This window comes from Eurosta solidaginis, chromosome X (assembly GCF_040869045.1).
Source record: "Eurosta solidaginis isolate ZX-2024a chromosome X, ASM4086904v1, whole genome shotgun sequence".
Classification (NCBI taxonomy): domain Eukaryota; kingdom Metazoa; phylum Arthropoda; class Insecta; order Diptera; family Tephritidae; genus Eurosta; species Eurosta solidaginis.
Window position 1 is genome coordinate 204,587,373 of NC_090324.1, and position 24,362 is coordinate 204,611,734.

Sequence of the window (24,362 nt, forward strand, 5' to 3'; positions counted from 1 at the left end):
TTAACTAAGATATAGCTTATTATTTTCGTCTACAACCCTTTTAAAAATCTTTTATATAAAAGTGGGCGTGGTCTTTAACCGATCTCGTCCGTTTTTTCTAGAGTTTTAAATATTTTTTTTTTAATTTTTATCAAGAGTCTCAATATCAGCCCACACGTCAAATTTCAACATTCTAAATGTATTATTCACTAAATAATCTGGTTTTTTGTGTTTTCCAAAATGTTATATATATAAAAAGTGGGCGTGGTTATCATCTGATTTCGCTCATTTTAAATGCCAATCTATTCTGGGTACAGATAAGCTCCTGTACCAAATTTGGTGAAGATATCTCAATATTTACTCAAGTTATCGTGTTAACGGACGGACGGATGGACGGACCGACATGGCTCAATCAAATTTTTTTCGATACTGATGATTTTGATATATGGAAGTCTATATCTGTCTCGATTCCTTTATACCTGTACAACCAACCTTTATCCAATCAAAGTAAGTATACTCTGTTGTCAAAGCACGCTGAGTATAAAAATACGCCATTTTAGTTTTTGGATATGTTATATATATTAAATAGACCTTTCTAAAAAAAATATATTTTATTTTAAAACGCTTAGCCTTTGAAGTTTTTACCAAGTTTAAAATTTACCTTTTGAAAAAAATTTTTTTCAGTATAATAAAAATCTTTAGATTGTATACTTTCGAAAGCCGATCCGAATGCCTTTCCAGTGGTACCAAGATTTTTGAAATCGGTTGAGCCGTTCTGTGGTTATCACAGCTCAAATGTACCTATTACCATCATTTTTTACGCATTTTTCACAATTTTGACACTTTGCCACGCCCACAATTTTTCAAAAATGGAATTTCTAAAAACGAGGTTGTGCTTGTATAGGTAAAATGTACCTCTATGCAAAATATCATCAAAATCTGAGGGGGTTGGGTTCAAAATGTGCCTTTTTTATAGGTTTTGATATGAAATTCATCATATATTACATTTTGGAAAACACAAAAAACCTGATTATTTAGTAAATAATACACCTAGAACATTGAAATTTGACATGTGGACTGATATTGAGAGTCTTGATTAAAATTTGAAAAATTTTTTTTTTATGGGAGTGGCACCGCCCACTTGTGATAAAATAAATTTTACAAATATTATTAATCATAAGTCAAAACTCGTTAAACCTATCGTAACAAAATTCGGCAGAGAGATTGCCTTTACTATAAGGAATGCTTTGAAGAAAAATTAACGAAATCGGTTAAGGACAACGCCCACCTTTTTATAAAAGATTTTTAAAAGGATCGTGGACGAATAAAATAAGCCATATCTTTGCAAAAAGAGCTTTATATCAATGGTATTTCATTTCCTAAGTGGATTTATAACAATAAATAGGAAAAATTTCAAATTTTAAAAAATGGACGTTGGACCGCCCCTTTTACGACTAAGCAATTTTCTATGTTTACTAACTATTATGTTATGCTAGTTTACAAAAACTAAATCCTTCTCTCCCATCTAGAAGACTATGGAACAACCTAAAGAAACTGCATGTCTATGGTAAAAATAACCAGCAGTGTGAAATTGACCGAATGTCCTTAATGAGTTCTTTACTTGCTCTGTAAAATCCAACAATATTACTATTGCCGATGAAATATCTGCGAACAACGCAAGTCAAGAATTCTTTGAGTTTCTTTGTGTTAGTGAACATGATGTGCAAAGGGCTGTATTCGAAATTAAGTCTGAGGCTGTTGGAAATGATGATATATACTTAAGTTTTGTCAAAATTGTGTTACCGTTAACAATTAAACACTGTTTCACAACTGCCTACTTCCCAGAAGCCTGCAAAAGCAGTTATAGACCAGTAAGTGTCCTGCCAGCTTTTTCTAAAGTATGCGAAAATCTGATGGCCAAACAAATTACAGAGCACATCCAAAAAAATAACTTGCTTCCTCCATTGCAGTATGTATTTAAGCCAAATCACAGCTGTGCTATTGCTATGGTAAAAATTTTAGATGATATTATAATGCATTTCGGCGATGGAGATCTAACTATTATCTGCCTCCTAGACTTCTCTAAAGCATTTGGCTCAGTAAACCGTGCCCTGTTATGTTGGAAACTTATGAGCTTTTATGGGTCCTCTGAATGCTCCATGAAACTCATGTTTAGTTATCTCACTGTTATATTATTACTTTGAAATCTTTTCAAAGATAGAAAAGTGAGAATACATCATCAGAGTTTAAGGCTATTAAGGTAGGTGTCCCGCAGGGATCTATCCTTGGCCCGCTTTTGTTCAGTATGTTTGTTAAAGACGTTTTTTCTGTATGTCAATCCGTTAGTGTTCATGCGTATGCTGAGGATATTCAATTATACCTCTCCGATCGTATTGGTCTTGTGAAAGATCTATGCTATAAAGTGAATAGTGATTTGTCTGCTTTATTGTCCTGGGCGCGGAAGAATGATTTATATTTGAATGCAGCCAAACCGTATGTCATGCATATTTGTAAAAGCGATATAAATCCAAACGACATTCCGCCTGGGTGCATTGGTACATCTACCCTTGTGAACACTGATAAAATAAGGAACCTCGGGTTTATAATAAATAGTAAGCTTAGCTGCTGTGATCATATCAATAAATTAATCAGCAATGTGTATGTAATTCAGCGTAAGTTAAGATTCTCTTCAGCGTAGGTTAAGATTCTCTGCAGCGTTTACCCCACAAGAAACACACCGAACCTTCGCCCTCCAATTAATTGTACCTCATTTTACATATGTAGAAATAGTCTATAGAAAACTTGACTCACAATCTGTTAACAAGGTGAATGTAGCCTTCAATAAAGTAACGAGGTATGTTTATGGCATAAGTCGTTATAATCATATATCACCATGGCGTGACAAAATTCTGGGCAGTAGCATTATGCAATATTTGGCCGCAAGAAACTGTATTTTCGTATACAAGCTGTTAGAATGGAAAACCCCTAAATATCTGTATGACAAGCTTCAACTAACCAGATCTCAGAGACTCAATACCTTGGTAATTCCCAGACATAGTACACTAACATCCAGCCGAATGTTTTTCATTAGAGCTATCAAAATGTAGAACATGATTCCAGAAAGTGTTAAAGCTCGTTTGAATAGACACAACTTTAAAACGGAAATATACAGATAATTTTGTGATCTTGCCTTCTGACTACATACCACTGCCAATATCCTTCCTTTTTCTTTTATCTCATCTTCTATTTTCAAAACTTCCCCTACTATCTGTCTTATTTCCTATTCTCATTTATTAAATTCTATTGTATTAGTATTAAGCGTTGCATTTTTTAAGTAAATTTGTTATTATTATTAATAATTTTCCAAATATTGTTAGAAAAAGATAATATACATTTGCTGATGTATATAAAAAATTTTTTTTCCAAAATATTTTACTTGTAAAAACTTCAAAGATCATGTGTTGACGGGAGAATCGTACCTGATCAGGCCACTTTACATAGCTTCGGTCCTTTGCATAAGTAAACAAAATAATCAGGCAACTTTGCAGGTTGCTGGTAGTCCGTGTATTTCTACGAATGCGCTCGTTGTGTGAGGGTTTTGGTTGTAATTTTGAGGTGCCTTTTATTTTGGCGGCCACCGTGGTGTGATGGTAGCGTGCTCCGCCTACCACACCGAATGCTCTGGGTTCACACCCCGGGCAAATCAACATCAAAATTTTAGAAATAAGGTTTTTCAATTAGAAGAAAATTTTTCTAAGCGGGGTCGCCCGTCGGCAGTGTTTGGCAAGCACTCCGGGTGTATTTCTGCCATGAAAAGCTCTCAGTGAAAACTCATCTGTCTCGCAGATGCCGTTCGGAGTCGGCATAAAAAAACTAGGTCCCGTCCGGCCAATTTGTAGGGGAAATTAAAAGGGAGCACGACGCAGATTGGAAGAGAAGCTCGGCCTAAAATCTCTTCGGAGGTTATCGCGCCTTACATTTATTTCTTTTATTTTATTTAGGTACATATTGTATTTGTTGCAGGTAGCAGGTTATTCTTGCGTGTGTAAGTGTTCCCTCGTTAAGTGAATGGCGCATTTGTTTGCAGGTAGAAAACTGTGGTTCTCATTTTTTTATGTTCTGAAGGTTGACAGATTGCGTGATTTTGTTCTCACAGCAATTGCCTGTGCTTTGTTCTTTTTAACACGCTTTTATTAGCTTGGCCTGTATCTATGTAACGGAAACTTTGAGCTTAATTTTCACCGGTTTCTAGAAGTCTGATTAATTTGAAACTTTGCATACGTATCACGGACCAATGACAATGCATTAATGTGATGGTGTGGTGACTTAAGGTTAACGGCCATAAGGTCAATTGGCCTTATTATCACTTTGAATGGCCATAAGTTTGATTGAAAATTTGCACACGTATCAAGGCTCGATGACAATGCATTAATGTGATGGTGTGGTGACATAAGGTCAACGGCCATAAGGTCAATTGGCCTTATTACCACTTTGAATGACCATAAGTTTGATTGAAACTTTGCACACGTATCAAGGCTCGATGGCAATGCATTATTGTGATGGTGTGGTGACATAAGGTCAACAGCCATAAGGGAAATGGGCCTTATTACCACTTTGAATGGTCATAAGTTTGATTGAAACTTTGCCCACGTATAAAGGCTCGATAAAAATGCAATAATGTGATGGTGCTGTGACATGAGGTTAACGGACATAAGGTCAATTGAACTTATGACCACCCCAAATGGCCATAGATTTGAAACCTTGCACATAATGCGAAAAATGCATTCCTTTATTAATGATAGAAGTTGATGCATGTCACATCTAGGAAAGAGCATACTGGAGCTCTTTTTAACACGCTTTTATTAGTTTGGCCTGTATCTATCTATGTATCTATGTATCCATGTATGTATGTAACGGAATCTGGAGTGGAGCGGAGAGCGCCGGTAATGCAGAGCTCCGAACTCCGTTGCACCTTTTAAAGAATTATAAGATAGGTACTTTTAGCTAGTGCAAGCCAGCAGACCAAGGCACCATAAAGAAGAATCGGGGGCACAATGGCTGTGTAAATCCAGTAGGTCACCTTAGGGGAGAATCCCCAGGAGGTGCCAATTGCCTTCTTGCAGGTGAACGGCTCTGCTGCTGCCTTCTTGGATCGCTCCACTATATGGTCACTCCATAATAGCTTCCTGTCCAGAATGACTCTCAAATACTTGACTTGATCGCTAAACGCCAAGAACGTACCCCCAATTCTTGGCGGTGTAAGATTTGGTACTTTGTACCTCCTCGTGAAGAGGACAAGCTCGGTTTTATCCGGGTTGACTTCCAAACCTCTGGCTATGGCCCAGTGCGAAATTTTGGATAGTACCCCTTCCATTAGGTCGTAAAGAGTTTGCGGAAATTTCCCCCGCATGGTGACGCAGATGTCATCTGCATACGCGACCACTTGGTGACCTTCTGCCTCCATGGGGCGTAGTAGTTGGTTGACGGTAACCACCCAAATTGCTGAGAGAGAATGCCGGCCTGCGGAGTGCCTCTGCCGACCGGTCTGCGGATCACGCATCCACCTAGCTCAGTTTTAATCTGCCTACGCGTTAGCAGATTGTAAATAAACTCCACCAGGCATGCGTCAACCCCCAGATCGGCCATCGCCGAGGTGATGGCCTCAGGGAGAACATTGTTGAAGGCACCCGCTATATCTAGAAATGCCACCAGTGTGTATTCCTTGAGGTCAAGTGACCTTTCGATAACGGATACCAGTGAGTGCAAGGCCGTGTCAGTTGATCTACCCTTAGTATAGGCATGTTGAGCTTGCGAAAGAAGCGATGGCTCAATCTTCCTCCTGATATAGTCTTCTAGGAGTCTTTCGAGTGCTTTTAACAGAAAAGAAGATAAGCTTATAGACCTATAGAGGTTTTCCCTGCCTTGGGGATAACGACCAAGTTGACTTCTCTGCACGATGCTGGTACGTAATTGAGCCCAAGACAACCTATAAACATCCCTTTTATCCAGGGCCTTATAAGTTCGGAAGTTTACTGTAGCTGAGCCGGAAAAATCCATCCGGCCCCGGCGATTTATAGGGCTTGAAGGTCTGTAAAGCCCAATCAATCCTTTTATCATCTGTGATTTCGCTTATTAGCTGATCATTAGGTGACCCCCCGCTAACAATATTTGAAGACACGCCCGCGCTTGCTGGGAAGTGTGTATCCATAAGCAAGTTTATGGTTTCAGCGCTGGAGTCCGTCGAGTGCCCATCCGGATTTTGGACGTAATCCTGGAGCAGCTCCAGGATGTCAGCTGGCTCCGTTGGCATCACTGCAACCCAGGCTCTAGCCCTTGGTCGTGAGGGGATATCACGCGCCGCACTACTTTAAGGCGCGCGCCCGGATATACCATCCCTATCAGCGTGACGGCGGCCCTATATAGGTTTACCAACCTGGCGTCGTCACAGGCAATTAGCTTTACATTGCCCTGGAAGCACCCTGAATCGGTGTAAGATGGCGGTGGGCGAGGGTTGTCTTTCTTAACCTTAACGGCCACCGTAGCGAGCGCGGCCTCGATCCACTTCCACTGTAGTTTCGGGATCCTTCCATCTTCGCTGCTCTCGTCTATAATCCCAATGATCTGCTGACCCTTGGAAATTTCGGCGAAAGACCGCGTCCAGCCTCCCTGCGTCTTGGCCCTTTTCGGTGCCGTAGGCTTGGATTCATCCATGGACCGCTGGCGTTTCGAGGTTTCATCACTCTCGACTAAAACTTTTAAAATTACTTGAACTAAAAAATTAAAAATAAATAATAGTTTAGAAAAACTAAAAAAACATGCTTTTATAGCTAACCGAACAAAAAAATAGAAAATAATTTTCAACTAAATAGAGTTTATATAACAGTAGTAGAAGGTCAAACAATCATTTATAGTTAATCACCTCAAAATAAAATTATAATAAAATTTAAGTTATTAACAGAATAATTTAATTCACAAAAAAACGTGGGGTTGATATTAAATGTTACAATCATTCTATTGGCAACTATCTGAGAGGAAAAATATGAAATGTAGTAAAATGCAACCCACGCTTTTTAATCTGAATTAAATTATTCTGTTACTAACTTAAATTTTATTATAATTTTATTTTGAGGTGATTAACTTAAATTTTATTATAATTTTATATTGAGGTGATTAACTATAAATGATTGTTTGACCTACTACTACTGTTATATAAACTCTTTTTTAATTGACACTTATTTTCTATTTTTTAGTTCGGTTAGCTATAAAAGCATGCTTTTTTAGGTTTTTTAAACTATTATTTTTATACGTATAGCAATTTGAGGAGGTCGAATAACAGGTGTGAAGCGGTGTTTGTTTGTTTGTTTATTATATCTCCTGAAAAATATTTACTTTTCACTGGGCTCCAAGTTATGTTCAAAATTGTATGTACAAATATTTTATTAGATCTAAAAAAAAAAAATTTTAAATTTGTTCCAGTGTAATAAAAATTTTTAAAGTGTATTTTTCGAAAGCCGATTTAAATACCATTCCAATGGTACCAAGATCTTGGAAATCGGTTCAGCCATTCCGTAGTAATCACAGCTCAAAAGTACCATTATAACAAAATATAAAAAGATGCATTTACTTAAAAATTAAAAAAAAGAAACAAGTAAAGGTGTCTAAGTTCGGGTGTAACCGAACATAGTATACTCAGCGTGAGTTTCAATTGTACATTTCATTTCAGATAAATTGCTTTTCCACATAACACGTGGCACCGACCGTTTAAAAAAAAATAATGTCTCCCCATTTCCTCTTACAATAAACCTTGATAAGTGAAATATCATTGACTCAAAACTATTTTTTGCTAAGCTATAGCTTATTATTCTAGTCTACGAAACTAGTTTTATATCTAAGTTGCCGTGATCTAAAATATTTTCTGCTATAAGGAAAATATGTGTACACAATTTCTTTACGATATGTTAATTTTTCTTCGAGTTATGGCTCCCGAAACATAGAAAATTGCTGAGCCATAAAAAGGGCCGTGCCACACCCATTTTCAAAAATTTTAGTGTTTTCCAATTTAATGTTATAACTCAATTTAGAAAGTACAATTCTATTCATACAAAGCTCTTTTTAACTAAGATATAGCTTATTATTTTCGTCTACAATCCTTTTAAAAATCTTTTATATAAAAGTGGGAATGGTCTTTAACCGATCTCGTCCGTTTTTTCTAGAAATATTTTCTGCTATAGGAAAAATTTGTGTACCCAATTTTATTACGATCCGTTAATTTTTCTTCGAGTTATGGCTCCCTAAACATAGAAAATTGCTTAGTAATAAAAGGGGCGGTGCCATGCCATTTTTCTTTTATTAATTTTATGTTTTTCCTATTTATTGTTATAAATCTACTTGGGAAATAAAATACCATTGGTATAAAGCTCTTTTTTGCAAAGATATAGCTTGTTTTATTCGTCGACGAACCTTTTAAAAATCTTTTATATAAAAGTGGGCGTGGTCCTTAACAGATTTCGTAAATTTTTCTTCAAAGCATTTTGTAAAATTGATTTTATCACAAGTGGGCGGTGCCACGCCCGTTTTAAATTTTTTTTTTCAAATTTTTATCAAGAGTCTCAATATCAGCCCACACGTCAAATTTCAACATTCTAAGTGTATTATTTAATAAATAATTAGGTTTTTTGTGTTTTCCAAAATGTTATATATATAAAAAGTGGGCGTGGTTATCATCTGATTTTGCTCATTTTAAATGCCAATCTATTCTGGGTACAGATAAGCTCCTGTACCGAAATTGGTGAAGATATCTCAATATTTACTCAAGTTATCGTGTTAACGGACGGACGGGTGGACGGACCGACATGGATCAATCAAATTTTTTTTTCGATACTGATGATTTTGATATATCTATATCTGTCTCGATTCCTTTATACCTGTATAACCAACCTTTATCCAATCAGAGTAAATATACTCTGTGTGCAAAGCACGCTGAGTATAAAAATACACCATTTTAGTTTTTGGATATTTTATATATATTAAATAGACCTTTCTAAAAAAAATATATTTTATTTTAAAACGCTTGGCTTTTGAAGTTTTTACCAAGTTTAAAAATTACCTTTTGAAAAAAAATTTTTTCAGTGTAATAAAAATTTTTAGATTGCATATTTTCGAAAGCGGATCCGAATACCTTTCCAGTGGTACCAAGATTTTTGAAATCGGTTGAGCCGTTCTGTAGTTATCACAGCTCAAAGGTACCTATTACCGTCATTTTTTACGCATTTTTCACAATTTTGACACTTTGCCACGCCCACAATTTTTCAAAAATGGAATTTCTAAAAACGAGGTTGTGCTTGTATAGGTAAAATGTACCTCTGTGCAAAATATCATCAAAATCTGAGGGGGTCGGGTTCAAAATGTGCCTTTTTTATAGGTTTTGATATGAAATTCATCATATATAACATTTTGGAAAACAAAAAAAACCTGATTGTTTAGTAAATAATACACCTAGAACGTTGAGATTTGACATGTGGACTGATATTGAGAGTCTTGATAAAAATTTGAAAAATTTTTTTAAAATGGGAGTGGCACCGCCCACTTGTGATAAAATGAATTTTACAAATATGATTAATCATAAGTCAAAACTCGTGAAACCTATCGTAACAAAATTCGGCAGAGAGGTTGCCTCTACTATAAGGAATGATCTGAAGAAAAATTAACGAAATCGGTTAAGGACCACTCCCACTTCTTTATAAAAGATTTTTAAAAGGATCGTGGACGAATAAAATAAGCCATATCTTTGCAAAAAAGAGCTTTATATCAATGGTATTTCATTTCCTAAGTGGATTTATAACAATAAATAGGAAAAACTTCAAATTTTAACAAATGGACGTTGGACCGCCCCTTTTACGACCAAGCAATTTTCCTAGTTTCGGGAGCCATAACTCGAAGAAAAATTAACGGATCGTAATAAAATTGGGTACACAAATTTTCCCTATAGCAGGAGATATTTCGCCCACTTTTATATAAAAGATTTTTAAAAGGGTCGTAGAGAAAAATAATAAGCTATGTACGTCTAACTTGCTTTCTCCATTGCAGTCTGTATTTAAGCCAAATCACAGCTGTGCTATTGCTATGGTAAAAATTTTAGATGATATTATAATGCATTTCGACGTTGGAGATCTAACTATTCTCTGCCTCCTAGACTTCTCTAAAGCATTTGGCTCAGTAAACCATGCCCTGTTATGTTGGAAACTTATGAGCTTTTATGGCTCCTCTGAATGCTCCATGAAACTCATGTTTAGTTATCTCACTGTTATATTATTACTTTAAAATCTTTTCAAAGATTGAAAAGTGAGAATACATCATCAGAGTTTAAGGCTATTAAGGTAGGTGTCCCGCAGGGATCTATCCTTGGCCCGCTTGTGTTCAGTATGTTTGTTAAAGACGTTTTTTCTGTATGTCAATCTGTTAGTGTTCATGCGTATGCTGAGGATATTCAATTATACCTCTCCGATCGTATTGGTCTTGTGACAGATCTATGCTATAAAGTGAATAGTGATTTGTCTGCTTTATTGTCCCGGGCGCGGAAGAATGATTTATATTTGAATGCAGCCAAACCGTGTGTCATGCATATTTGTAAAAGCGATATAAATCCAAACGACATTCCGCCTGTGTGCATTGGTACATCTACCCTTGTGATTACTGATAAAATAAGGAACCTCGGGTTTATAATAAATAGTAAGCTTAGCTGCTGTGATCATATCAATAAATTAATCAGCAATGTGTATGTAATTCAGCGTAAGTTAAGATTCTCTTCAGCGTAGGTTAAGATTCTCTGCAGCGTTTACCCCACAAGAAACACACCGAACCTTCGCCCTCCAATTAATTGTACCTCATTTTACATATGTAGAAATAGTCTATAGCAAACTTGACTCACAATCTGTTAACAAGGTGAATGTAGCTTTCAATAATGTAACGAGGTATGTTTATGGCATAAGTCGTTATAATCATATATCACCATGGCGTGACAAAATTCTGGGCAGTAGCATTATGCAATATTTGGCCGCAAGAAACTGTATTTTCGTATACAAGCTGTTAGAATGGAAAACCCCTAAATATCTGTATGACAAGCTTCAACTAACCAGATCTCAGAGACTCAATACCTTGGTAATTCCCAGACATAGTACATTAACATCCAGCCGAATGTTTTTCATTAGCGCTATCAAAATGTGGAACATGATTCCAGAAAGTGTTAAAGCTCGTTTGAATAGACACAACTTTAAAACGGAAATATACAGATAATTTTGTGATCTTGCCTTCTGACCACATACCACTTACTGCCAATATCCTTCCTTTTTCTTTTATCTCGTCTTCTATTTTCAAAACTTCCCCTACTATCTGTCTTATTTCCTATTCTCATTTATTAAATTCTATTGTATTAGTATTAAGCGTTGCATTTTTTAAGTAAATTTGTTATTATTATTAATAATTTTCCAAATATTGTTAGAAAAAGATAATATACATTTTCTGATGTATATAAAAAATTTTTTTTCCAAAATATTTTACTTGTAAAAACTTCAAAGATCATGTGTTGACGGGAGAATCGTACCTGATCAGGCCACTTTACATAGCTTCGGTCCTTTGCATAAGTAAACAAAATAATCAGGCAACTTTGCAGGTTGCTGGTAGTCCGTGTATTTCTACGAATGCGCTCGTTGAGTGAGGGTTTTGGTTGTAATTTTGAGGTGCCTTTTATTTTGGCGGCCACCGTGGTGTGATGGTAGCGTCGCCGCCTACCACACCGAATACTCTGGGTTCACACCCCGGGCAAAGCAACATCAAAATTTTAGAAATAAGGTTTTTTAATTAGAAGAAAATTTTTCTAAGCGGGGTCGCCCTCGGCAGTGTTTGGCAAGCACTCCGGGTGTATTTCTGCCATGAAAAGCTCTCAGTGAAAACTCATCTGTCTCGCAGATGCCGTTCGGAGTCGGCATAAAAAAAGTAGGTCCCGTCCGGCCAATTTGTAGGGAAAATTAAAAGGGAGCACGACGCAAATTGGAAGAGAAGCTCGGCCTAAAATCTCTTCGGAGGTTATCGCGCCTTACATTTATTTCTTTTATTTTATTTAGGTACATCTTGTATTTGTTGCAGGTAGCAGGTTATTCTTGCGTGTGTAAGTATTCCCTCGTTAAGTGAATGGCTCATTTGTTTGCAGGTAGAAAACTGTGGTTCTCATTTTTTTATAATCTGAAGGTTGACAGATTGCGTGATTTTGTTCTCACAGCAATTGCCTGTGCTTTGTTCTTTTTAACACGCTTTTATTAGCTTGGCCTGTATCTATGTAACGGAAACTTTGAGCTTAATTTTCACCGGTTTCTAGAAGTCTGATTAATTTGAAACTTTGCATACGTATCACGGACCAATGACAATGCATTAATGTGATGGTGTGGTGACATAAGGTTAACGGCCATAAGGTCAATTGGCCTTATTATCACTTTGAATGGCCATAAGTTTGATTGAAAATTTGCACACGTATCAAGGCTCGATGACAATGCATTAACGTGATGGTGTGGTGACATAAGGTCAACGGCCATAAGGTCAATTGGCCTTATTACCACTTTGAATGGCCATAAGTTTGATTGAAACTTTGCACACGTATCAAGGCTCGATGGCAATGCATTATTGTGATGGTGTGGTGACATAAGGTCAACAGCCATAAGGGAAATGGGCCTTATTACCACTTTGAATGGTCATAAGTTTGATTGAAACTTTGCCCACGTATAAAGGCTCGATAAAAATGCAATAATGTGATGGTGGTGTGACATGAGGTTAACGGACATAAGGTCAATTGAACTTATGACCACCCCAAATGGCCATAGATTTGAAACCTTGCACATAATGCGAAAAATGCATTCCTTTATTAATGATAGAAGTTGATGCATGTCACATCTAGGAAAGAGCATACTGGAGCTCTTTTTAACACGCTTTTGTTAGTTTGGCCAGTATCTATCTATGTATCTATGTATCCATGTATGTATGTAACGGAATCTGGAGTGGAGCGGAGAGCGCCGGTAATGCAGAGCTCCGAACTCCGTTGCACCTTTTAAAGAATTATAAGATAGGTACTTTTAGCTAGTGCAAGCCAGCAGACCAATGCACCATAAAGAAGAATCGGGGGCACAATGGCTTTGTAAATCCAGTAGGTCACCTTAGGGGAGAATCCCCAGGAGGTGCCAATTGCCTTCTTGCAGGTGAACGGCTCTGCTGCTGCCTTCTTGGATCGCTCCACTATATGGTCACTCCATAATAGCTTCCTGTCCAGAATGACTCTCAAATACTTGACTTGATCGCTAAACGCCAAGAACGTACCCCCAATTCTTGGCGGTGTAAGATTTGGTACTTTGTACCTCCTCGTGAAGAGGAAAAGCTCGGTTTTATCCGGGTTGACTTCCAAACCTCTGGCTATGGCCCAGTGCGAAATTTTGGATAGTGCCCCTTCCATTAGGTCGTAAAGAGTTTGCGGAAATTTCCCCCGCATGGTCACGCAGATGTCATCTGCATACGCGACCACTTGGTGACCTTCTGCCTCCATGAGGCGTAGTAGTTGGTTGACGGTAACCACCCAAATTGCGGAGAGAGAATGCCGGCCTGCGGAGTGCCTCTGCCGACCGGTCTGCGGATCACGCAACCACCTAGCTCAGTTTTAATCTGCCTACGCGTTAGCAGATTGTAAATAAACTCCACCAGGCATGCGTCAACCCCCAGATCGGCCAGCGCCGAGGTGATGGCCTCAGGGAGAACATTGTTGAAGGCACCCGCTATATCTAGAAATGCCACCAGTGTGTATTCCTTGAGGTCAAGTGACCTTTCGATAACGGATACCAGTGAGTGCAAGGCCGTGTCAGTTGATCTACCCTTAGTATAGGCATGTTGAGCTTGCGAAAGAAGCGATGGCTCAATCTTCCTCCTGATATAGTCTTCTAGGAGTCTTTCGAGTGATTTTAACAGAAAAGAAGATAAGCTTATAGGCCTATAATAATTTGGTTTAGAGTGGGAGGTTTTCCCTGCCTTGGGGATAACGACCACGTTGACTTCTCTCCACGATGCTGGTACGTAATTGCGCCCAAGACAACCTATAAACATCCCTTTTATCCAATGCCTTATAAGTTCGGCAGTTTACTGTAGCTGAGCCGGAAAAATCCATCCGGCCCCGGCGATTTATAGGGCTTGAAGGTCTGTAAAGCCCAATCAATCCTTTTATCATCTGTGATTTCGCTTATTAGCTGATCATTAGGTGACCCCCCGCTAACAATATTTGAAGACACGCCCGCGCTTGCTGGGAAGTGTGTATCCATAAGCAAGTTTATGGTTTCAGCGCTGGAGTCCGTCGAGTGCCCATCCGGATTTTGGACGTAATCCTGGAGCAGCTCCAGGATGTCAGCTGGCTCCGTTGGCATCACTGCAACCCAGGCTCTAGCCCTTGGTCGTGAGGGGATATCACGCGCCTCACTACTTTAAGGCGCGCGCCCGGATATACCATCCCTATCAGCGTGACGGCGGCCATCTATAGGTTTACCAACCTGGCGTCGTCACAGGCAATTAGCTTTACATTGCCCTGGAAGCACCCTGAATCGGTGTAAGGTGGCGGTGGGCGAGGGTTGCCTTTCTTAACCTTAACGGCCACCGTAGCGAGCGCGGCCTCGATCCACTTCCACTGTTGTTTCGGGATCCTTCCATCTTCGCTGCTCTCGTCTATAATCCCAATGATCTGCTCACCCTTGGCAATTTCGGCGAAAGACCGCGTCCAGCCTCCCTGCGTCTTGGCCCTTTTCGGTGCCGTAGGCTTGGATTCATCCATGGACCGCTGGCGTTTCGAGGTTTCATCACTCCCGACTAAAACTTTTAAAATTACTTGAACTAAAAAATTAAAAATAAATAATAGTTTAAAAAAACTAAAAAAACATGCTTTTATAGCTAACCGAACTAAAAAATAGAAAATAATTTTCAACTACAAAGAGTTTATATAACAGTAGTAGAAGGTCAAACAATCATTTATAGTTAATCACCTCAAAATAAAATTATAATAAAATTTAAGTTATTAACAGAATAATTTAATTCACAAAAAAAGCGTGGGGTTGATATTGGATGTTACAATCATTCTATTGGCAACTATCTGAGAGGAAAAATATGAAATGTAGTAAAATGCAACCCACGCTTTTAATCTGAATTAAATTATTCTGTTACTAACTTAAATTTTATTATAATTTTATTTTGAGGTGATTAACTTAAATTTTATTATAATTTTATTTTGAGGTGATTAACTATAAACGATAAATGATTGTTTGACTGTTATATAAACGCTTTTTTAATTGACACTTATTTTCTATTTTTTAGTTCGGTTAGCTATAAAAGCGTGTTTTTTTAGTTTTTTTAAACTATTATTTTTATCCGTATAGCAATTTGAGGAGGTCGAATAACAGGTCTGAAGCGGTGTTTGTTTGTTTGTTTATTATATCTCCTGAAAAATATTTACTTTTCACTGGGCTCCAAGTTATGTTCAAAATTGTATGTACAAATATTTTATTAGATCTAAAAAAAAAAATTTAAAATTTGTTCCAGTGTAATAAAAATTTTTAAAGTGTATTTTTCGAAAGCCGATTTAAATACCATTCCAATGGTACCAAGATCTTGGAAATCGGTTCAGCCATTCCGTAGTAATCACAGCTCAAAAGTACCATTATAACAAAATATAAAAAGATGCATTTACTTAAAAATTAAAAAAAAAAGAAACAAGTAAAGGTGTCTAAGTTCGGGTGTAACCGAACATAGTATACTCAGCGTGAGTTTCAATTGTACATTTCATTTCAGATAAATTGCTTTTCCACATAACACGTAGCACCGACCGTTTAAAAAAAATAATGTCTCCCCATTTCCTCTTACAATAAACCTTGATAAGTGAAATATCATTGACTCAAAACTATTTTTTGCTAAGCTATAGCTTATTATTCTAGTCTACGAAACTAGTTTTATATCTAAGTTGCCGTGATCTAAAATATTTTCTGCTATAAGAAAATATGTGTACACAATTTCATTACGATATGTTAATTTTTCTTCGAGTTATGGCTCCCGAAACATAGAAAATTGCTTAGCCATAAAAGGGGCCGTGCCACACCCATTTTCAAAAATTTTAGTGTTTTACAATTTAATGTTATAACTCTATTTAGAAAGTAAAATTCTATTCATACAAAGCTCTTTTTAACTAAGATATAGCTTATTATTTTCGTCTACAATCCTTTTAAAAATCTTTTATATAAAAGTGGGCATGGTCTTTAACCGATCTCGTCCGTTTTTTCTAGAAATATTTTCTGGTATAGGAAAAATTTGTGTACCCAATTACGATCCGTTAATTTTTCTTCGAGTTATGGCTCCCTAAACATAGAAAATTGCTTAGTAATAAAAGGGGCGGTGCCATGCCATTTTTCTTTTATAAATTTTATGTTTTTCCTATTTATTGTTATAAATCTACTTGGGAAATAAAATACCATTGGTATAAAGCTCTTTTTTGCAAAGATATAGCTTGTTTTATTCGTCGACGAACCTTTTAAAAATCTTTTATATAAAAGTGGGCGTGGTCCTTAACAGATTTCGTAAATTTTTCTTCAAAGCATTTTGTAAAATTGATTTTATCACAAGTGGGCGGTGCCACGCCCGTTTTAAATTTTTTTTTTCAAATTTTTATCAAGAGTCTCAATATCAGCCCACACGTCAAATTTCAACATTCTAAGTGTATTAAATAATAAATAATTAGGTTTTTTGTGTTTTCCAAAATGTTATATATATGAAAAGTGGGCGTGGTTATCATCTGATTTCGCTCATTTTAAATGCCAATCTATTCTGGGTACAGATAAGCTCCTGTACCGAAATTGGTGAAGATATCTCAATATTTACTCAAGTTATCGTGTTAACGGACGGACGGGTGGACGGACCGACATGGCTCAATCAAATTTTTTTTTCGATACTGATGATTTTGATATATGGAAGTCTATATCTGTCTCGATTCCTTTATACCTGTATAACCAACCTTTATCCAATCAGAGTAAATATACTCTGTGTGCAAAGCACGCTGAGTATAAAAATACACCATTTTAGTTTTTGGATATTTTATATATATTAAATAGACCTTTCTAAAAAAAATATATTTTATTTTAAAACGCTTGGCTTTTGAAGTTTTTACCAAGTTTAAAAATTACCTTTTGAAAAAAAATTTTTTCAGTGTAATAAAAATTTTTAGATTGTATATTTTCAAAAGCGGATCCGAATACCTTTCCAGTGGTACCAAGATTTTTGAAATCGGTTGAACCGTTCTGTAGTTATCACAGCTCAAAAGTACCTATTACCGTCATTTTTTACGCATTTTTCACAATTTTGACACTTTGCCACGCCCACAATTTTTCAAAAATGGAATTTCTAAAAACGAGGTTGTGCTTGTATAGGTAAAATGTACCTCTGTGCAAAATATCATCAAAATCTGAGGGGGTCGGGTTCAAAATGTGCCTTTTTTATAGGTTTTGATATGAAATTCATCATATATAACATTTTGGAAAACAAAAAAAACCTGATTGTTTAGTAAATAATACACCTAGAACGTTGAGATTTGACATGTGGACTGATATTGAGAGTCTTGATAAAAATTTGAAAATTTTTTTTAAAATGGGAGTGGCACCGCCCACTTGTGATAAAATGAATTTTACAAATATGATTAATCATAAGTCAAAACTCGTGAAACCTATCGTAACAAAATTCGGCAGAGAGGTTGCCTCTACTATAAGGATTGATTTGAAGAAAAATTAACGAAATCGGTTAAGGACCACGCCCACTTCTTTATAAAAGATTTTTAAAAGGATCGTGGACGAATAAAATAAGCCATATCTTTGCAAAAAAGAGCTTTATATCAATGGTATTTCATTTACTAAGTGGATTTATAACAATAAATAGGAAAAACTTCAAATTTTAACAAATGGACGTTGGACCGCCCCTTTTACGACCAAGCAATTTTCCTAGTTTCGGGAGCCATAACTCGAAGAAAAATTAACGGATCGTAATAAAATTGGGTACACAAATTTTCCCTATAGCAGGAGATATTTCGCCCACTTTTATATAAAAGATTTTTAAAAGGGTCGTAGAGAAAAATAATAAGCTATGTATGTCTTAGCGAAAAAGAGCTTTGTATCAATAGAATTTTACTTTCCAAATTGAATTATAACATTAAATTGGAAAACGCTAAAATTGTTGAACGTGGGTGTGGCACCGCTTCTTTTATGATTAAGCAATTTTCTATATTTCGGAAGCCATAACTCGAAGAAAAATTAACATATCGTAATGAAATTGTGTACACATATTTTCCTTATAGCAGAAAATATGTCTAGTAAAAATGGACGGGATTGGTTAAAGACCACGGCCACTTAGATACAAAACAAGTTTAAAAGGGTCGTAGACTAGAATAATAAGCTAAAACTTAGCAAAAAATAGGTTTTAATCAATCATATTTCACTTATCGAGTTTTTTAAACGAGCGGTGCCACGTGTTATGCAGAAAAGTAATTTATCTGAAATGAAATGTACAATTGAAGCTCACGCTGTGTATATAATGTTCGGTTAAGTAATTGCCACAAAACACCTTACTTATACGAAAAACTTATATTTCCTGGATCTAACCGCTTAAATAATCTGATTGGTCCAAATTTTAACTTTGTGCCATCGTCTCGACTTTTTTTTTGCCAAAACCATACGCACTTTCAGCTCCATTCCAGCTAGTTTAATAAACTGTATTAAACAAAAATTATAGACAAATTTTTTATACTTTTTTCATCATAATTGGCCTGATTTGGAACCTATTTTTTATTCTAATTATGTGGTTTGCTATCTATATTTGCTTTTTTCCTTGTTTTCTGGATAAAATCATGTTATCTGCTTCTTCTTCTTTGAAGGCTGTTAATTTTAATATTTAAGTTCTATTGTTCCTGTTTACTTAAATGTTTAAGAAAATTTGCTAGTAATACTGTCTTGAATATAAAGGATTGCAAGTTGTACTAATATTTTCTAAGTAAATGAAAATGAAAATCTTCGCAAAACTGAATATCTTAACTTAAAAACTTGTCTTTTGTCTACATAAAATACCTCTCCTGTGTCTCCAGGTGTGCGCCTCCAAAGCCAAATCATGTAGGAGGGTATATATAGCATTGATGAGAGCGCCGTAAACCATCCAAACGCATGCGCCCACCATGGGTAATTATAGTCCAAATATTTAATCGGTTTCCATTGCACAATGTTAAAAAAGAACACTCCCTTTAAGAAAATTGTTTATAAATAGGTAAACAGATTTTGATTAATGTACCAAACTTACCAAACAAATGACAGGAGTTGTAGCACACCAGCAAAATTTCCACCAGATCATAGGATAATATCCGATCATATCTTTTATTCCATCGTAAAACCGATCGACACCATAACACCATGATATGGATATACATTCGAAAAATATTAGCCACAATAAACAAAACCCACTCACCGCATATGAATCCAAAATTTGAAATATGTACATACCACCCTGAAAAAACGTTTTTTAAAAGGTCTAATGAATTATGAATTATTAGTTTTCGATGCTACATTTTGTATGGCACGTCGATATGTAGGTCTTAAAGAATGATGATCCCAAGATCCCCGGACCACATTTTTGAAGTTCAAATCGGAAGATTATTTCACTTTAACCTTGGGAAGGTTGAAAATATCATTTTAGTATTCTCATATGGTATATGAAAATTTTTCCAAAAATACCCCTTCTTTTAGGGCAAAATAAGCATAGCACAGCCGGAAAAAAAAGTAAAAAAATAAGTGGCAAGATTTTTTCTAATGGGTTTTAGTGCATCAATACCAAGCCAGAAGTCTGAATTTCCAAATTGGTTTCTCGACATTCATGTCCAAATTTGCGAAAAACTTATTTTTTGCCGTATCACAGACCAATAAAAATCCAAATAAATTTTGTATTCAGAAACAGGTCTATACTTTCTGGAAGGCTTTGAAGTAGCGGACCCGAATGTGGACCTAGCACTTCAAGTTTTTGTGATATTTGAACTTAAAAGTGCAGTCAAAACCTGTTTTACGTACATATTTATGTGGTCATGTCACGTCTTGAAATTTTTTTCTAATAGCACCATAAACACCGCAGGAGAACCCGACATAGAGAGCGAACCGCAACATCAAGAGGATGATAGCACAGTTTTCAGGGAATGAGCAGAGAACATGGGACGAGTTGATACCATAGATAACACTAACATTAAAAACAATCGTATGTGAATCGAACGGGTACAGTCCAGAATATGTAGTACAAGGCAGAACACCAAGGATTCCCAATAGCTTATGCGACGAGAATACATTCGGTACAGGGGAGAGAGTAGCTAATCTCGGGAAGAAATCTATGAATATGAAGGAGATATTCGAGGCGGTACGACGGAAGCAAGAGCGAGATCAACAGAGCAGGCGAAGCATTATAACTTAAAGGTCTTCAACAGATCTCTATAGTCGTCCCAGCACTCCTCGTTTTCCGCAATTTTTACCAACTTAAGAATCTCTTTTATCTGCCCTTCTTAGAGAGTCAACTCCTTACTTCACAATGGTGGTTTTTCTTTTCCCTTGAATCTTCTCAGAGGACAACTTTTGTTAACCGCAGTTGACGGCGCTTTTGATACTAAGTTGTTGCATTCTTCCAACTCCTCTACGGTGGTAGCCTCTGTAGGCAGTACCAGTCTTCGTGGTAAAACTTCAGAAACTTGTACCAGTCCGTTGACCTAGGGCTTCTAAAGGCTTTCCCCTTCTCTATCCCTCTTTGGGAGGGTGCTGAAGCTGACATATGCATGGTTTGAAAAAGATGGCCTGTCAAGAACCATCCATTCATAACCGGACCTATCATGCTCAGAGCTCAATGTGATATCAAACACTTTGCTTGAGGTTGTCCCAATATATGTAGGAACCCCTGTTAGCCATCGGTAGACTACTCTGTGGTATATAACAATAAAATAATTAAACGGTTTTATTGAAAACAATATGTACTTACATTATGTAATAATATTTGGTTTTACTTGTCTGTAAATAATTAATTATTATATTAATTTGTTGTCTTCCAGACCAAGTTCGTTAAAATGGTAAGCAACACTTTAAAAACTATAAATGTGTAATATTACACATCTTTATTTTTACAAATCTCTTGTTGAATTTTGCGCAAAAAATGTGTAATACTTTAGACATTATATGTCTAAAATTGTACGCACCACTTGCTTATATTTACAACCTAAGAGCGCGATTTTAAACACTAAGGGCCTCATTTTTATATCTAAACATACTTCATGTATGCTTGTAGCGACAAAGTCGCAAGAAGCCATCGAACAATTGAATTTGTGGTACACAGTGGTGACACCTTCAATCACGGCGTCTATAGCAGAATGATTTTTGAAAAACGGACTGCATATACATTGTAGCTTGTAAACTTTTAATTGCATTTTGGAAACAAGCATTCAAACAAATTGGAACTCATGTAATGGCACCCTAAGGCCAATCTCACCACATCAAACACACATCAGCTGATGTCGCTCGCACGGGCTAATGCAATCCGGCGCGTGAGTGGCTCGGCCATTATAATTTTGGCAGCTGCAAGTGAACAACTACAATATTTAATATACTGACAATTTTCATTTGAGTTATCTAACAAAAACTGAGTTTGTGTTAAGTTTAAATAAAGAAAACTAAGTAATTTAATATATTTAATAAAATGCACGTCGAGTGTGATAAATTAACTGTAACATCCACGTTTTATTTTGCACCGAACATTTGGGATGTCTTCCGGCGTGCTGGATATAATTTATACAACTTTTAGCGTGAAGGTATAGTACATGGTGACCGTGCCATCGAGGCCACGCCGCGCTGCGTACAAAATGGCGGACTTGCCAGTGTCGGCTACCGTTTTTAATTTCGCACAAAACTTGAAGAATTTTTTATAGAAGTATTTGAGTTCTTAGTTATGAAGAGGTAACCAAAATTCGATTGGTCTGCCGAAGGATGAACCAAATTTGCCAACAAGTTTTACATGGTGAATTCAGTAGCGCCGTACGTCACCATTTCACAATTTTTAAAAACATACAACGTACTATTTGTTGCTAGTTTACACTTATACATTTGATCCGTATTTCTCCAAATTCATTCAATTGCAAACCATTGTGGCTACAATGCAACAACATTTTCAACACCATCATCGTGTTCCATTCCAATCCTCTACTGTAACGCTGGTACACCAACGTATATGTATTTATATGCATATAAATAATTTTCAATATCTTCATACGTACATTTCTAAATTTCAATATTTTCATAAATTTTTATAAAAAGGTATATTCGGCAAATTTGTCATACATATAATACACATTTCAACGCATTCATTGTGTTTTAAATTACATGTGGACATCCTCTTGCATGTTACCCCATACATTTTTTTCAGGTGATTTGGCAAACGGTACTTTGCAGAATTTCGTAATTACAATATATAAAATATTTCAAATATTTTTCGGTTTTTTGCATATAATTATAATTGCCAATTGATGCACTCTACCAAGTTAGTGTGTTTTAACTGATATAATATAATTAATTCCCTTTCAAATTTTGCTTATTTCCTTCGAGATTTTTCTTCCTTACAAATCCCTTATTAAGTCCATACAAGCTCCAAAGTTTCTAAGTTTTTGTATTTGGTATCCGTCCTGGAATTCATTAGACCCTAAATTAACCAAATTTGAAAAATTCGCCTTCATATTATCTGTAATTAATAAATTTCATTTTTCCAGATTAGTATCCGCTGCGAAACTCCTTATAAATTCCTTATTAATTCCCTACTAATAAGTCGTATAAGCAGATTTATGAGACCCTTATAAAACCCTTATTAAACCATACTTAATAAATCAATACAATATGAATTTTTTTTGATAAAAAACGGTGGTTCCGTGAAAACCCAATTGATATTTTTTTTGAATAAAGCGGTGCGTCTGTGATTACCACATTTTTGAGATTTTTACCAATTCACACTTATATACTTTTGTGCCATTTTAAATTCAATTACTTCTGACAGATTTCTCATACAATTATATTTCAGTTGCAATTAATTCTTCCGATAAAATTTTAAATATTTCGTTAGCGACAATTCACTGTAAATTAGTTCCATTTTCCAAATTTTTTTTCTCTTTTTCCTCAACATTTCAGCTTCAATTATAAATTCCTACATTCAAATAAGTGCTTCAATAATTTCACAGTAGTTTAAACTAAATTCTGTTGCTCGTCTTATAATTATATATGTACAACCTTAGAGATAGGAAGCGAGTTCACAAAACTTCAGATTCAGAACCAGTTTCCGATAAATTTTCTTCAAGCTCCGAAAATTTAACTTCACCTTCGACCGAAAAAGTCACAAACCAGGAAAATAAATCATCTTTGTCGACAGATTTCCCAGGCTTCGAAAATTCTTCTAGCAAAAATGTAACTTCTTCTAATTTAGATTCAAATCTTAACGATTCAAATAGTGCAAAATTAACTTCAACTTCTTCTACTTTAACATCAAGTCATAACGATTCCAATAGTCCAAACTTAGATTCCCCTTCTTCTAACTTAAACTCAGATCTTAACGATCCAATTAGTACAAACGTTGCCTCACCTTCTTCTAATTCAGCTTCAGATTTTAACGGTCAAATCATGGCAACACTTGAAGAAAAGAAAACTTTCATTAACATGTGTGCTAATTCTATTAGAGAAAACTACAGCGTTGATCCTCTAACACTTGAGACCTTTATAGACAAAATTTAATTACTTGAAGAGTTCGCTAATGACAATTTAACTAATACTTTTATAGCATTTTTAAAATCAAAACTTGAGGGTAAAGCCCGTGAAGCAATACCAATGAATGAAATTAAAATAGCTCTACGTAGTGGGATCAAACCAGACAACTTGAAAATTGTAGCAGGGAAAATTGCAGCGTTGCACGTTAACAATAACAATTATACAGGTATTGCCAAAAAAAGTCGAAGAATTAGCTGACTCATTTGAGCGGTCTCTTATTATTGAAGGGATCACGCAAGCGAAAGCGCATGAAATGGCAATCGAACAAACGGTTAACGTGTGTCGGTTAAACGCAAAGTCCAATTTAGTCAAAACTAGTTTAGCCTCAACGGCATTTACTGATCCGAAAGACGTAGTAGCAAAACTAATTGTAGAACAAAACTACGAAGCAACAGAGCGTGAGGTTCTAGCTTTTCAATCGCGTGGTAACAATACATTCAGAAATTCACGTGGTAGTTATCGTGGTTT

The 24,362-nt window shown here is 36.1% G+C and overlaps 1 protein-coding gene across 1 annotated transcript in view; it reads right to left on the reverse strand.

Moving 5' to 3' along the window:
- Gat (GABA transporter) overlaps nt 1-24,362 on the reverse strand; it is a 1,840,468-nt gene that overhangs the window by 363,656 nt on the left and 1,452,450 nt on the right. The window contains exons 9-10 of the mRNA XM_067758099.1: nt 19,372-19,575; nt 19,146-19,313 (exon numbers count right to left, since the gene is read on the reverse strand). Coding sequence (XP_067614200.1) covers nt 19,146-19,313; nt 19,372-19,575 — 372 coding nt within the window. The remainder of the gene's footprint in view (nt 1-19,145; nt 19,314-19,371; nt 19,576-24,362) is intronic.